The following is a 15,400-nucleotide window of genomic DNA, read 5'->3' as shown; positions in this document are numbered from 1 at the left end:
AAAAAGTAGCTCATAAAACCCCCCCCCCCCCCCCAAACCCCCAACAGCCAAAAAGAATAAAAACCAGAGCTTTATGATTATCTGTTAACAACATACACTCTACTAGCACTTTCTTCCAGCTATAAAGTGTTCACTGTATCGGCTCAACGACATACAGTGTTGTTAAAAATGGAAAGGTTTTAAGGCTAATGAGAGTTTCATTAAACAATGCCTTGACTTAATCTAAACTAAAGCATAAAAAAAAGAAAGTTCTAACAAAAAAAACAAGTCTTTCTACATAGAAAGAATCAATCTTTATAAGCAAAAAATAAGCAAATCCAGAAATGGGCACCTTAAAAATGAAATCTTGAAGATCAATCATACAAACAGGAAAATGAACTTCAGCAGCAATTAAACAATCAGCTAAATCAAGATTCTGAGAAACCAATTAACCCCAAAACAAGTAAAAAAAAAACAATTCATAACCAAAATTCAAGCTCAAACCAACTCATAAACAAGCTGAAACACACATCACAGCCTACAAGATTCAGAATTTCATTCAACCACAACTGAATTAGCTATAAACAAACATCAACTTACCAACAAAATACATAAAAAGTTAAAAAAAAAAAACATAAAAAAGAAGATACACCCACTAAAGAGTACATGTAAAGCTTACATAGCAGAGCTGATACATATCTGAGAAAAAAGAAAAATCAAGAGAGAAAAGAGGGTCAAAACTCAAAACTCAAAACCCTAACTTGAAAGAGATAAATATCAGTGAAGAAAGAACAGTAGTTGAAAGAAAGAGCAACATTGACATCACCCATCGACTCTTTTTTCCTCTTTTTTTTTGGGGGGGGTGTTTTTTTTTTTTTTTTTTTTGTATTTTTCATTAATTTTATCTTTTACCTGTCAACACCAATACCAACACCCATACCAGCATCTTTTTGTTTTCTTCCTCTCTCTTTCTTGAGTTTCTTTATTACCCTTTGGAAAAAATATTACAGTATCAATCCACTTTGATATATCTATAGTGTTTTCTGAAAAATTGACTGCAAAGCCATGACTGTGAGTGGAAGCTTATATAGAAACTTGTGCTAATAACAAGTATAAAGGCAAAAAGACTACCTTTTTATGTGTCTGCTTGCTACTGGTTGGAATACTTCTAATTTCTTTTGCTAAAATGAGAATTTTTCTTCACTAATATCACCTGAATATGACATAACAGCTCACTTTCTGTATATAAGAAAAGTGAATTAATTTTTTAAGGAAAAAATAAAATAGTAGTCAAAGAGAAATGGGAAAAGGGATTAAGGTGATCAAATTCTATGGAAATCTTTTAACTTTTGTGAAAGTTTGATTGACCTGTGAGTCGTGTAATAAAAAAACAAAACAAAAATGAGGGATGGTCAATGGGGAAAGGGATTAAGGTAATTGAATTTGTGGATATTCATATAGTCACTTAATTAAACTTTAAAAGTTTTAATTTTTTGTGAAAGTTTGATTGACCCATGAGCCGTGTAATAAAAGAGAAAGTGAGAAAAAATGGGGGATGGTCAATTGGAAAAAGGATTAAGGTAATCTAATTGTAGATATTCATATAGTCAATTAACTAAACTTTGGAATTTTTAATTTTTGTGAAAGTTTAATTGACCTTTGAGCAATGTAATAAAAGTGAAAATGACAAAAATGGGAAATGGTCAATGGAAAAGAGATTAAGGTAATCAAATTTGTGGATATTCATCTAGACAATCAACTAAACTTTGAAATTTTTATTTTTTTGTGAAAGTTTAATTGACCTGTGAGTAGTGTTATAAAAGAGAAAATAACAAAAATGGTCCTAAACAAAAGAGTAGGTTTAAATTTTTTCGTTAAATATATACTCTTGAATAGTTAAATTCTTTTAAATTTATTCAAAATGAACTCCTTTTGGTCTGTAAATGAGCATTTAATCAATTTTGACTATTAGATTTATTAGTAAATTGTGAAAAGAAAAAGGAATAAACATGAATTTACATGTGAGATTTTACTACTACATTAAAACTTTTGATGTTCTATTTTTCGAAATTTAACGAGACTTCTCTTATTTTTCAACTTAAATCTTTTTGTTTTATAAATTCCGTACAATCTAGTAATAGCCCTAGTGAATAAAAATGTTCGTTTAACTTAATTTCAGCTGATATTTATGTCTTTTAATTTTGAGTATGAGCAAGTAGACATTTAACTTTGTGCGAAATTGAACAAGTACACATATATACTACATGGTAATTCACGTAAAATACACTCGAATTGATTTGTATTTTGTCATATAAAATGTGTGTGTACTTGTTCAACTTTACATAAAGTTACGTATCTATTTACACACCCAAAATTAGAAGGCGGTAGTGACATCAGAAGAAAATATGTACGTAGAGTCGTAGACTTTAGTCATACCTCCATGAGTGGTAGAGAGTCTGTGTCTGTAAGAAACTAGTGGATCATTTAAAAGTTGCCTAAGTACTGAACAAGTCCCAATAGTGCAATATTACAAGAGCAACAATTATATCAACATAGCCACAATAATGCAAAATAAACTGATTTTGAGACATGAATTTAACAGTAGTTCATGTTAAGGCCATTAAAATCTACATCTGATATTTGGCTCACACCTTCTTCAAATCTAACTTGTATGAGTTTTCTTCTCTATGCTTGACTTGCTCAAAACGATAACTCCAAGCACGATAAGGGAAGCGCCTGCAAACCACTGCAAAAGCAATACCAATTAATAGATCAATGGCATAAGTTTCATCGTATAGGACAGGTTGATCTAACATCAACACCAATGGGGATCAGGGACGTATCTACCTTTTAGTTGATGTAAAACCATAGATGCTTGAACATTGTTTATTATCATGTAGGGAAACCAATAGCCATATCAACCATATAGGAACACATTTCTGATTTAATTAGAACTTCAGGCTAATCTTAACTAGCTACAAGTTCTCTAACATTCGTTTTGAGAAACTCTACTGGTACTTATTATTAAAAATATGCAGGAACACATTCTACAAAAACAAATGATGTTGACAAAATAGTTAGAAAACTCGTGTTCATTACTTTATTCCCTTTTAATACCTGCTTTGAAATGTTTTACTCGTAGCCTAGGGTCTATACAAACAACCTCTCTACTTTCACAAGTTAGGAGTAAGGTCTGAGTACACACCACCCTCTCTAAACCCCACTTGTGGGAGTATACTAGGTATATTGTTGTTGTTGTTGCGGAAACTGATTAATTTTTAGTGTAAACAGTTGCGTATTGTAAAAAGGTTGAAACACATCTAACGTATTGTATGGTCATTACCACCGCAGTCAAAGGTCCTAGATACATACCCCTTCTATCATATTTTTGATGTATAACTCTTAAGATAGCTGAATGGAGGGACAGCACAGTGTCTCTTGTTCCTCCAAAGAGAAGAAATCTCTCTTTCGAGTGTCTATAAACCATGGAAATATTACCTTTTATGTAGAGAAGAGCATTAATTTGAATTGGCCTTTTTGATTTTATCAGTTGATGAAATCTATGACAAAAGAACAATTTCATCCAGCAATGGTAATATGTTCTAAGAAAAATTTGATTCGGCTATATCTGGGAAAAATCCCAGTTATGGCGATAGGTGCCAAGATGTAACAGCGCAACAACACCAGGATTTCCAGAAAATAGTAAGAGAGGACTGAACAAAAAGTGGGATCGGAGGATCATACTATAGTCCATAAACAGAGTAGCATAAATTTCACAAATTACCTGGATTGGTAGTGGCTCCCGAAAAAGCAAAAATCCAGCCAATCCAGATGATAAAAAGTTGGTTGCAAAGTTAGTCACAGTAGCTTGTAGAGATGATAGAGCTTTAAGGCTATTGACATAGCATCCCCACATTGTGACATTGAATAATATGACACAGCCATATTTGATGAGCTGTGAATTTGAAAAGGATCACATTAGAGTGAAGCAGAAACAAAGAATGAGTACTAATGACATGATTGAGCAAATTTACATAGATAATAGACATTAGACATTCAATGGGGACAAAGATTTATGCCGAATATTTACCACGAAAACAATCAAGGATCTTCATTGACAGGGAACTGAAGCTACACAAGTAGAATACTTGGAATCAATTCAAAATATGACGTGATCAATCCAGGGACATGACTCCAGTAGAAGCATCAATCTAGTTTGCAGTTGACATGTAAACAGACTGAAATAGATAGTATAGTCCCACACTCAAACTCTTCCATTTCAATAACCTCCTTCACTCCTCCCCAACTAAGAAATGTAAAATTTTGAAAAAGATAAGGCATCCCACTGATGACTGATAATCCTTTAAATGCTCAGCTCAATGCAAATACTACAGATTTTTCAAGATCTATGTGTCGAAGACTCATATTTCCAGCTATCTATATTGATTATTGTGGAACATGAGAAATATTGCAGCAATCAAACAGAGACTTCTCAAGATACCACAACACATAAAAGGGAAGTCCGGTGCATAAAGCATACTGCATTCACACAGTCCGGGGAAGGGCCACACCCCAAGAGGGTGTAATGTGGATAACCTACCCTGACGCAAACATCAGTGATTATGACAACATTTGGGTCCAAAGCAAGAGACAGACAAAAGTAGCACTTTAGATAGCAAAGGGTGATTAATCATATCCAGGCCATAATCTTTCACAAAACTAATCCAGCTTTTCCGGTCTATTAGACTATTCAGGGGCGGAGCTAGTAAGGGCCCGAACCCCGGTGGAAAATTACAGTGGTAAGAATTATTTTTTAATGACAATCTTGGCTCCGCTCAATTCATCCCATTTCAGACTCAATTAGGGCATTTCATCATCTTACAAATGAACCCAATTCAGAATTTCAGATCCTACAGCTACAACATACAACTCAATCTCGAACCCACTAAAGTCAGATATATAATGGTCTGACTACGGATTCAGCTGAACTCACTAGCTTTTTTGTTCATATCTATAAATATTTGTCAATGAACCTAGCTATTACTGTAATAAACTTGAGCTCGTTACACAAACCCATAAACTTCAAATCCTAGATCCACCTATTAAAGCCACATGAATTGTCTACGTCAATTCGGCTCTATTTAGACCAATTTCATTCCAACAATCACAGCTAATCAATGAAAGTTTTTGACCTGGGAGGTGAAGAATTTGGCAGAGATGGCTGCAAGGGCAGCGTTGAGTCCAGCGGCGATAGCCCACACATAGCCCTCCATTGATGAATTGAACTGTAGATCTCACTTGAACTCTTGCCAAATCATCAGATAGTTCAAAACTATTTCTGAATTTTTAAGGAAGAAGAAATAGTAATTCACTACTTATGCAGAAATCAGAATTTCGGAAATTATTTATCGGAAGATAAAAAAAATTAAAAATTACTCCTATGATTTGTCATGCATATTTTATTTTTAAATATTTTTATTCTACATTATATTTTGTAAAACATAAAATATATTAATTGAATAAGTTATGTACGGTTAATATTTGGGAAATTTGTGCAAATAGCCATTATAATAAACTTAATTATGATATAATTTGCATATTTACAGACTGTAGCTATAGTTTAAACTCCCGTTTGTATAATCGGCGGGTACATTTGTATAACTCCAAATAATAAATTTATTCAAACACAAATATCTGACCTTTAAACAATTATATAAATTATATTATACAAAAGTTATACAAATTTTGAATTATACAAACCTGAAACTCTAGCCCACGTAATTATCACTGAGTGTTGGTCGCAAGTGGTAATTAACTAAAACTATAGCTATGATGACTAATTCACTAATATATGTTCGGTTAACCATCTAATTTGGATGTTTCTTATATCACGCAAAATATTATGTTAAGGAGTATTTCTTTGTACCTCGAAGATTACACTTGAACCGAAGGTTTTTCGAAAACAATCTCTCTACCTCCACGAAAATGATATGGGCTGATGTACATGCAAGAGTTTGACTATTGGGTCCATTAAGACAGACCTTTTCAAATCCGGCCCAATTAAAATCCGATCCCTAATATATATAAATCCCTTATTTCTCTTTCTTAATACCTCAGCTTTTATCCACTTTCAAATTTCAAATTCTCTCTGCAACTTTTTCAGGTAATGATTCTCTTCTCCGGCAATCTTCGTTCCTTTTTCTGGTTATTGATTCCGGTGACGACGTATTTTCCTTATTTTTAGAGTGATTTGTCATATATTTTCCGTTTGCTTAATCGTTTTCTTTTTTTTTACAGATTGAGAAGAAATGGCTCGTACTAAGCAGACAGCTCGTAAATCTACCGGTGGAAAGGCTCCAAGGAAGCAACTTGCTACAAAGGTTGGTTCTTTTTTGCTTTCATTGCAAAGTTATCCTCTTCTTTTTTTTTTCTGTAATTTATGATTGGGTTTTTAAATATTTCCTTTCATAAGGTTGGAATATATTTTACTGTCTCGTGTTTGATCCGGTATGAAGTAGCCTTTGTTAATACTCTGTTTGGATGGTTGTTACATATTGTTTCATAATGTATCGTATTATATTGTATTGTGTTGTATTTCGTACTGTATTGTTGTGATGAATACAATGTAGGTAAGGTAAAGGATAAAATGAAATCATTAGATAATAAGTAATGATGAAATGAGAAACATAAACAAGATAGCGAAGCGATCACACCAAATCGGTCGTTACACAAGATGACGCTTTTCGTTGTTATGTAACAGTGGATTTAATGATACGGTACAATAAAATTTAGGTAACAATTAAAACAAACATTGTATTTAGACTTATAACACAATATAATACATTAGGAAAAAAATATCCAAGCAAGTTGTTAGATAGTGCTTTACTCCTTCGAGCCCCCATGGAAACTAGGAGGAAACCAAATAATGATTTTTAAACTCTTTAACTAACTGATTCAGATTTATGTGGGTATGTATTAGATTTTGCAAATTTAGGAGGAATTTTTTGTTATAGTTATGCTGATAAGGGTTCTTTTTTCTAATTTGGTAGGCTGCGAGGAAGTCAGCCCCTACCACAGGAGGAGTGAAGAAGCCTCATCGTTACCGACCTGGAACTGTTGCTCTCCGGTACTTTTTCAATCTCTCTTGTTTTGACATTGTTCTTTAACAATCATGTTTTGTCTTAATCTGATTCAGCGATTTATTACTATGTATATTTAATTGTTTATAGTGAAATCCGAAAATATCAAAAGAGCACTGAGCTTCTCATCCGGAAGTTACCATTCCAAAGGCTTGTCCGTGAAATTGCTCAGGATTTCAAGGTAATATAAAACTTTGTGATCCTTAGAATATCAGTCAGTTGCTCCTTCAACACCAACTTATATGACATTGTCTATTTTGGGATGTTTCTAAATATTTTGACATCATTTTACTCATAAATTGCTCAGGACTTTGTGGTAAATGTAGAATCTGTGATGATTAGAGTATCATTTCGTTACTTCCTCCATTCTGATTTATATGTCATTGTTTCTATTTGGGATGTTTCGAACTGTCTGACACTATTCTACTCATTAAAAAATCGTTGGAAACCATTAGTTGTCTATACAACTTTGAAGTGTATAAATTCGCTAGAGTATTCAACTTTTAACTTTTATATGATATATGATGTTAACTCTCTTTTCACGCTGCTTTATTATTCTATTTTGTTATGGATTAATCGGTGCCAAGTGAAACACCCTAACAGAAGATGAAACGAAGGATGCATCTTTTTGTGTGCTTGAAAAAATAGTTGGTTTGGATGATAGTAACACTTCTTTCTATCTTTGTTTATAAAACAGACAGATCTGAGGTTTCAAAGTCATGCTGTGCTTGCACTTCAAGAAGCTGCTGAAGCGTATTTAGTTGGTCTCTTTGAGGACACCAACTTATGTGCCATCCATGCTAAGAGAGTCACCATAATGCCCAAGGATATTCAACTTGCAAGACGGATTCGTGGAGAACGAGCTTAAGCTGATCACAATGCTGATTAATGATCAATCTCTTTTTGGTTATTCGTGTATGTTTTTAGCCTTCACGTACCGAACTAGTATTTTTTGTTTGTGCCTGGATGTAGACCAGTGGATGCATATCTAAAGGACCTTATTGTGTTCTGTAAATGCTAGCACAGGGACACAATACATTGATTAATATGAATTGCTGATTCTGATTAATCCGTTGTGCTGATATGGTGGTTTCGTTGAGTTCCATTACTTCTTGTGAGCCTTTCTGATTGTTTATCTGTGGAATTGGACTGATTTTCGTCGTTGTTTTATGCTCCATATCTGTGTGCCCTTGAAACTGTGTTGATGTAATATACTCGAACAAATGCTGGTAGAGCGGAAGTCTCATATGTGAAGATTTTCCACTCGTTTGTACAATTTTCTATTGGAATGAGGAGAGTATAGGTAATCACCATAGGGAAATTGTGATTTGTGACACTAGTAATACGTGGAGTAACTCTCGATATATAACAACTAAACCAAGACATTTAACACAACCTAAAAAGCACTTGCTCATATCATGATCTCACAAGTCTTTCTTCGTTTAAACCTCGCCCTTCACTTTACTTACCTCTCGAAGCAAGTGAAATATTGAATGAGCTGTTTTTCTCCACAAAATACAAATCTTCAACATTTGCAAACCCCTTTTTTCCAAGTGAAGCTAATGTTAACTACAATTTTAACTTCAACTTCAAACACTAATTTTTTGATTTCAAGTCAAAATATTCAACATAAATGAATACATAAATAAACAGGACCAACAACGTTGAGTTGTGAAATGCAAATTTTGCTTAATATAATGCAATTAAGTGAGACGTTGGAAAATGATATAAGAAAAAAAAAATCGTTTTTGAATCATTCTTTGTTCAATATTTCATTATTATGACGCAGCGCGCATGAAGACATTGCTTAATTGTTCAATGGAATGTTCAGTTTGAGTTTACTAATTTATTTTCGATAGAATTAATGACGTACATTTTGTCAAAAGTATATAATAATTGATCTTATATGTGACATATGTCACCCTCTTTCGAATCCATAATATGATCTAATCAAGGTCAAATTTGATTTAGGTAAATGCAAAGAATTAGTCAATAGGAAAACCAAAAAAAAAAAAAAAGTTTTACGTGCATCCATCAATTTTAGAGCGTTGAAGAAGATATTCAATGGAGAGCACCACTTTTCTTTATAAAAAAAATCGTATGCCAACATATAGATTGTGACAAACATAATAAAATCTTTATTAATTAATTAGTCAGAGGTAAATAAATAAATTGATCAACACAAGCCTTTCGTTATTATTGCAATAGGACTGCAATATATATATATATTTCGAATAGTCAATACAAAAGAATTGAATTTATTATCATGCTTACAACAACGTAACCTTCCAAAAAAAGAATTGTAGCCATCACACCTAATAATAATATTTCTTTTTATCATTTTTACTAATTAAGCTCCTGCTATTTGCGGAATCCAGGGAAGACTCGAACCATAAAAAAATATTTCGACAACTTGAATCGTGACTTCTTACTCACATGACTCACGCCAACCGTGATCCAACCTTGTTACTAAATCCTTATCCAAATTCCTTCACTTGGTATATCTTGATGAACCACAAATAACATATAGTAACCAGGTGGTGCTAATTTACTCGAATTTGGAAAAATTGAATTGATTTTAAAAGTTGATGTTCCAACTTGTGTTACGTTTCCACTTGAAAGCTCAAGTATTCTTTGATTCATAGTAAATGAATGTGTGTTAAATCCTGGTGCAACCATTGTCACCTTGACCAAATTTCTATTTATCGGGCCAGGTATGATAAATCGAATATTCACCTGACCACCATACTTGACTTTTCGTCTCGAAGAAGGTGAAACGACCCGTGGCCGCAAATTTACAGATTCTGAATCCAAATACGATGGTGAAAATGCCTCCAAACTTAACTCTGTCGGGTATAGAACTCCTGTGAAGTTGTAAAGCCCATGTGGATTACTACCACTAACTAGAACTCTACCATCTCGAAGTAAAACTGTTGTTGAATGGTACATTCTTGGTATAGTACTCGAATTTTGTACATCAAATCTTGAATTAACTGGATTATCAGGACGATAAATCACCGGACTCAAAACGGGATTCCGACCAAGTTCCCATCCAGCAGTACCGGCCGTCGCTCCGTTAATGATCAAGACATTTCCATTGGGTAAAATTACCATATCACCCATTATTCGAGCTAGTGGCATTGTCTCCATAATCCATTGTGGATTCGGGTCGGTAATTGTAATCCGCCCACAAGTATTTAACGCACCCAAAAAATTACCTCTTTGTGCCCTAAGGAATGAACCATTTTTTGTTCCACCACATACCAAAACTTCAGCTTGAATTATTTGTGCCTCCAAATTCTTTAAAGGAAGAAGAACCGCAGAACCCGTACTTGGATAATTTCTCGGGTCACCACCTGGTATTTGCGGATACGTTTTCACTATTATATCCCTCGTATAATCGAATAGTATAGCTCGATTATTCGCGAAAATGAATAAATTTCCATCGACATTAAGAAAAACAAAAGGGTAAAGATTGTTTTCCTCTCTAAGATCATTAGTCTGTTGAAGAAATGTAAGATTGAATATATTATTTGTCGAAAGAGTTTTAGGATAAAACTCATAGTTAAAAGCCTCACGGCCTCCTATTATAATTTGTCTGCCATCTGGCAACACATGATTGGTCGCGTACCATCGACTTTGTATTAACGCACCTTCTATTTCTTTCCAATCACACGTACTTTTATTTCCATTACACGGTTTTAAAACTCTTACAACATTTTCACCGTCGTTGAATCCACCGGTCTGAACCAAAGTACCGTCTGAGGTGGCGGAGCCGGAGGAGCACCACACGTCGGTTTGTACCATGAGGGGACGTACCGAGTTGGTGGACACGTCGTACTCAACAGAGTGAGCAGTGCAATCGACTTTCAATGTGAGGTCATTAGTGTTGTTACGACATTTGCCGTTAGGTAAGGAGATGTTGGATGCGCCAAAGTCAGTACGATCGTACATGACGACTCTATCGTTGTTGAGGAGTTGCATGTGCATGGAGGAAATGCCGATGTTGGACATGAGTAGGTCCCACCTACCACCGCCGGCGGCATAAGCCGAGTTCCGGTGACGTGGCAGTAGCAGAAGTAGCTGACCAATTAGAATCAAGAAAGGAAATTTTTTTATTCTAGTCGTCATTGGCTCTATGTAAGATATAAATTTAGGTCTAGATGTCCTTTATATACTATCAATAGTTGGACAAAATTCTATAATTAAATACAGTATTATTGTTTGTTAGCTAGGGAGGGAAAGAATATTAATTAGTTAGAGATATTGTAATATTTGTAATAATAATATATTGTGTGAAACAAATCTTTGGTATCAAGTAATGTTGAGCACGCATAGTCCTTGCATTAATCTTACTAGACAGGTGGCATTTGTGTTGACAAGCGAAAGGGGGTTAAAGAGACCGGCTGAATAATTTTACGGGGAAATTATATCGCGTAAATAAGGTAATTAAAACATAATTAAAATTGAATGGATTGAGCTTTGACTTGTTGTTTAACTCATTTCATGTTAAGTTCTTGTGATTGAGTTAATAACCAACCCAATTTATTAATTCGATTCATTTTAACCTGCTCAAATTCAATTTAACCGTGACACTTTTTAGGTTACATGTTTCCCAATTTAGTTATAACTAACTTGTTGTCAATTAGCGGGATGGGTTATAGCCAGCCCAGCCCAATTCTAGCGATGAAATTCAATAGCCCAGTCCACTCCTTAGGTGTGTAAAATATTGGCCCAATCCAAACTTATCAATAGCCCAGTCCATTCCTTAATTTCTGGATCATAGGTGTGAATTTTCGGAAAAATAACTAAATACACAACTTATTTTATAATATTCTCTAAAATCCCATTTGAAAAAGTTACAAAAATTCATACTCTCTCCTTTTCTCGAATACATCATTTTATGCGATGTATCGGTCATATACATCACTTTACGCGGTGTATTGGGACGTTGAGTGATATATCCAAAATTGAAACGCGATTAATCGGAACGTTGAGGGATGTATCCGAAGCAAGAATGCGATGTATCGAGACGTTTTGGGATGTATTCGGATTCCACCAAATTTAAGGGATATTTGTAATTAATTGGAAAAGAGTAGAAATAAGATGTAATTAGCTCTTAACACTATGAGATTTGTGTACAATTCTCTTAATTTTCAGTAGGATAATTCAATTAATTAGCCTACAAGAAAATAATGTTCCCTCTGTTTTAATTTGTTTATCATGTTTTAACTAGCACAAAGTTTTAAAAAGTAAAAAGAATCATATGATCTTTAAGTAAAGATGGGTAAATGTATTTTTTTTAAAAGATGGGTAAATGTACTAAAATGTACTTCAATCTCGTGGTCTTAAATATGTCATGTGAAAAGATGAAATTAAAGAGTGACCAAAAAAAGAAAAGACACATTGTATTTGAAACAGACTAAAAAGAAAAGTATGACAAACAAATTGAAACGGAGTATATATACTTTGGATATATATATTTCAAATGTCCCTTAATGGGATTATTTTTTAGAAAATAATAGTTGCTAGAGAAGAAGTTAATAGGATTATTATAAGTATTCAACTGTCAAAGATCTCTTTTAATTTACTCATAATTGTAGCTTGTGATAATTAATCATTAGATTTAGTTCGTTGTTTAGCAATAGACATCTTCTAATCATTTGTTTAATTTCTTAAACAATTGGAATACGATGACTAATACGGTTAGTTAGTAAACAACTAGACATTGTATTAGTATTAAAAAATAATAGTTGGACCATAATTAAGTTGTAAGCAAGCTAACAAATGTTTAGTGGAAATTAATCTTAAATTGATGAATTGCATATGTGTGCAATCATTAGACAAATCGAATTATGTAGCTAATGTTATTAGGGATTTTTTTTCTTGTTATTGTAATACATTTGAATATCTTCAGTATTTATTATAAATTACAAAAGTAATCGGTAATTGTCTATCTAGAAATTTTCCAAGAATAAGAAAATAATGTTCATTTTAACTTTATTATATAAAAATTTCCAAACTTGAAAATAACAAAACAGGTGCAATTCTTCTCAACATCTTTTTATTCATGTTATTTGAATGTGTGGTAAAATTGGATGCTCATTTTAATTAAATTGTGTTTAGTATTTTAAATGAAAAGAACTATATGTGGTAGCAAATTAGCAGATTTTTTTGCAGTGAAATTACCATATTCAACAAAATTCAAAATAAAATTGTGGTTGAATTGTATATCTTAAATATGATATTCTGATTGATTATCTCGAATACGTGGTTTAACAACAAACTCAAGTAAAAGGTAAAACCTTTTGACGTGTAACAATATCTGCGAAATAAGGGGTAAAACATTTTGACGTGTAAGAATTTGCTAAAAAAAATTATTTTGATAGTAAAGAGCCTTTCAAAAAAGTTTATTCATATTATTATTGGTGCAAAAAAGTTTATTCATATTATTATTGATGCAAAGATATATATGGGTAGTTTGTTTGAATCAAAGAGTCTTTCAAAAAAGTTATTCATATTATTATTGGTGCAAAAATTTATATGGATCGTTTGTCTGATTGATTCAAATAATTTTTGTGCAGTTGAACTTCGTCCTTATTTTTCTGCTTTAACTTCTCCCTTGTTTTTTTTTTTTTTTTTTTTTATGACAAGGGAAACCCGCAGCCGCTAACCTTTGGGTGCACACAGGGTAAACTCCCGCTCCTATGCAATAGCTCGCAAACCACATAGGAGAGGTAACCCGCACTAGGCAAGCCTGGTGCGACGAGCTCGACCCAGAAGGCAAACCCTTGCTTTCGCTGGCAAGGGGTTTCGAACTTGATACCTCCAACATGGAAGTCCCAAGCTGATACCAAAATGAAGGTATCAAGAGAGTGAAATGCAGATAAGAAGAAGACAGAAGAAGAATTAAGAGAAGGATGAAGAATAGGGGAGAAATTGAGAGAGAATGAGAAGGGAAATGAAAACTATATTGAGCTATCACATTCCAATTATGCCTTACAAGTACTATCCACTCCTATTAATACTACTTAATCAGAATTAAAGGAAAATACAAAGAAAAATACAATGACTACTAGAAATGAACATAGGAACTGATTCTAACTACTTTTCCCGCCAAAATAGTAATCATGCTAATGGTGTGTGACCTTCCAGCTCAGCAATGACGTGGTAGCTGCCATGTGATTGAAGTATTACGTGGCTGTTGAACCCAAATTGGTATCACAAGCTCAAACCACTGGGCCACCCCAAAGGGTTAACTTCTCCCTTGTTTATGTGTAAATATTATAGTATTTTGTATTTATCTTAGGATAATTATATTGTTTAAATATAGATATTGCATATATATATTAAGATAACAATCAAAATGAACCATTATCACATCGATTAAGATAACTTTATTCAGAACATCCAGAGGTCTAAAATTTGAAGGAGATCTAAAAATTATTTAATAATTTTTATACTTTTTATTTGATTTATACTCACATAGCTTTTTAAAATATATTGTTATAAATTATATTTGATAATCAATTTTTTTCTTTAGTTAATAGTATAGCTAATTCGTGTAGTCTTATATTAATAGGTATATATAAATTAATGTATGTCAATATAACATCAAAACTCAAAAGTGTTTAAATCTTAGATAAGTTTTTGCTAATTTTAGTTTTGAATTTTTTCTTAATTGAGTAAATTGTTACATAAATTATTAAATTATTCTATATCTAGTAGAAATATTTTTAAATAGAAATAAGATTTCACTAAATTGAGCAAGTTAGTTAGAGTATTTATCCTTACTTGTATAACATCTTGTTTTGTTTTAGTTCCAAAAATAGATTTAAATCATCAAATACCATAATTGTAATGTTTTAGAATATATTCAAAGTTACAATAATGACTTTCAAACCTAACCATTTAATGATCTAATTAGTTTGAATTTAAAATATCCGTAAGACAATTAAAAAATTGAAGTAAACCTTATAATAGAACCAAAGTTAGAAACATGATAAATTATTTAAGTTTTATGCATTGATCATATAAGTAGGATCCATTAATTGCCTAAAAAATATAGTAAATTGCCAAATATATTGGTTAAATTATATTTTGGTAGTATGACTTAGTTTTATATCTCATTAGAGAAAATATTATATTTCATAGAGATCTTTTTTTCAATAATTAATTTTTTTTTTTGAAAAGAAATGGTATAGAAAATGTGAAATAGGGGAAGAGATTAGAAGGCGGAATAAAAAATAGCATGTCAACTCAATCAGGGCTCCAACAATTAA

At 32.7% G+C, this 15,400-nt stretch overlaps 4 protein-coding genes across 6 annotated transcripts in view; 1 reads left to right on the top strand and 3 right to left on the bottom strand.

Moving 5' to 3' along the window:
• The window catches only part of BBR/BPC3 (protein BASIC PENTACYSTEINE6-like), a 5,390-nt gene extending 4,350 nt beyond the window's left edge, over positions 1-1,040 (bottom strand). Inside the window, exon 1 of one of the 3 annotated variants that reach the window (XM_006341956.2) lies at positions 892-1,040. The gene's annotated coding sequence lies outside the window, so the exon portion shown is untranslated. Of the gene's footprint in view, positions 1-658 lie in introns of all 3 variants that reach the window. The other 2 variants (XM_015306391.1, XM_006341954.2) reach the window with 2 other exon arrangements.
• Positions 1,041-2,442: 1,402 nt separating this feature from the next.
• On the bottom strand, positions 2,443-5,397 carry LOC102587017 (uncharacterized). Its single transcript, XM_006341953.2, has 3 exons — positions 5,172-5,397; positions 3,764-3,934; positions 2,443-2,725 (listed from the first exon to the last, which is right to left on the bottom strand). The coding sequence occupies exons 1-3, from the start codon at positions 5,250-5,252 to the stop codon at positions 2,642-2,644; spliced, it is 336 nt and encodes a 111-aa protein (XP_006342015.1). The 5' UTR covers positions 5,253-5,397; the 3' UTR covers positions 2,443-2,641.
• A 675-nt stretch (positions 5,398-6,072) lies between these two features.
• LOC102586673 (histone H3.3) lies at positions 6,073-8,190 on the top strand. The gene is made up of 5 exons (XM_006341952.2): positions 6,073-6,142; positions 6,277-6,359; positions 7,029-7,105; positions 7,209-7,299; positions 7,816-8,190. Exons 2-5 carry the CDS (start codon positions 6,288-6,290, stop codon positions 7,984-7,986), a joined length of 411 nt encoding a protein of 136 aa, XP_006342014.1. The 5' UTR covers positions 6,073-6,142; positions 6,277-6,287; the 3' UTR covers positions 7,987-8,190.
• Positions 8,191-9,587: 1,397 nt separating this feature from the next.
• Positions 9,588-11,249, bottom strand: LOC102602111 (galactose oxidase-like). Its single transcript, XM_006342171.1, has one exon. It carries the CDS (start codon positions 11,247-11,249, stop codon positions 9,588-9,590), a length of 1,662 nt encoding a protein of 553 aa, XP_006342233.1.
• Positions 11,250-15,400: the final 4,151 nt, after the last annotated feature.

Source organism: Solanum tuberosum, unplaced genomic scaffold, assembly GCF_000226075.1.
Source record: "Solanum tuberosum cultivar DM 1-3 516 R44 unplaced genomic scaffold, SolTub_3.0 scf00032, whole genome shotgun sequence".
Lineage (NCBI taxonomy): Eukaryota > Viridiplantae > Streptophyta > Magnoliopsida > Solanales > Solanaceae > Solanum > Solanum tuberosum.
Note: the sequence above shows the minus strand (reverse complement) of the source record. Positions and strands in the feature narration are given on the sequence as shown.

Bases quoted from the DNA above. Each gene is read 5' to 3' on its own strand.
- LOC102602111 (XM_006342171.1), bottom strand. From the start codon at position 11,249: ATGACGACTAGAATAAAAAAATTTCCTTTCTTGATTCTAATTGGTCAG.
- LOC102587017 (XM_006341953.2), bottom strand. From the start codon at position 5,252: ATGGAGGGCTATGTGTGGGCTATCGCCGCTGGACTCAACGCTGCCCTT. The intron at 3,935-5,171 runs GTCAAAAACTTT...TCAAATTCACAG, and splicing joins CCAAATTCTTCACCTCCCAG to CTCATCAAATATGGCTGTGT. The intron at 2,726-3,763 runs GTAATTTGTGAA...TTGCTTTTGCAG, and splicing joins GGGAGCCACTACCAATCCAG to TGGTTTGCAGGCGCTTCCCT.
- LOC102586673 (XM_006341952.2), top strand. From the start codon at position 6,288: ATGGCTCGTACTAAGCAGACAGCTCGTAAATCTACCGGTGGAAAGGCT. The intron at 7,106-7,208 runs GTACTTTTTCAA...AATTGTTTATAG, and splicing joins CCTGGAACTGTTGCTCTCCG to TGAAATCCGAAAATATCAAA. The intron at 7,300-7,815 runs GTAATATAAAAC...TTTATAAAACAG, and splicing joins AAATTGCTCAGGATTTCAAG to ACAGATCTGAGGTTTCAAAG.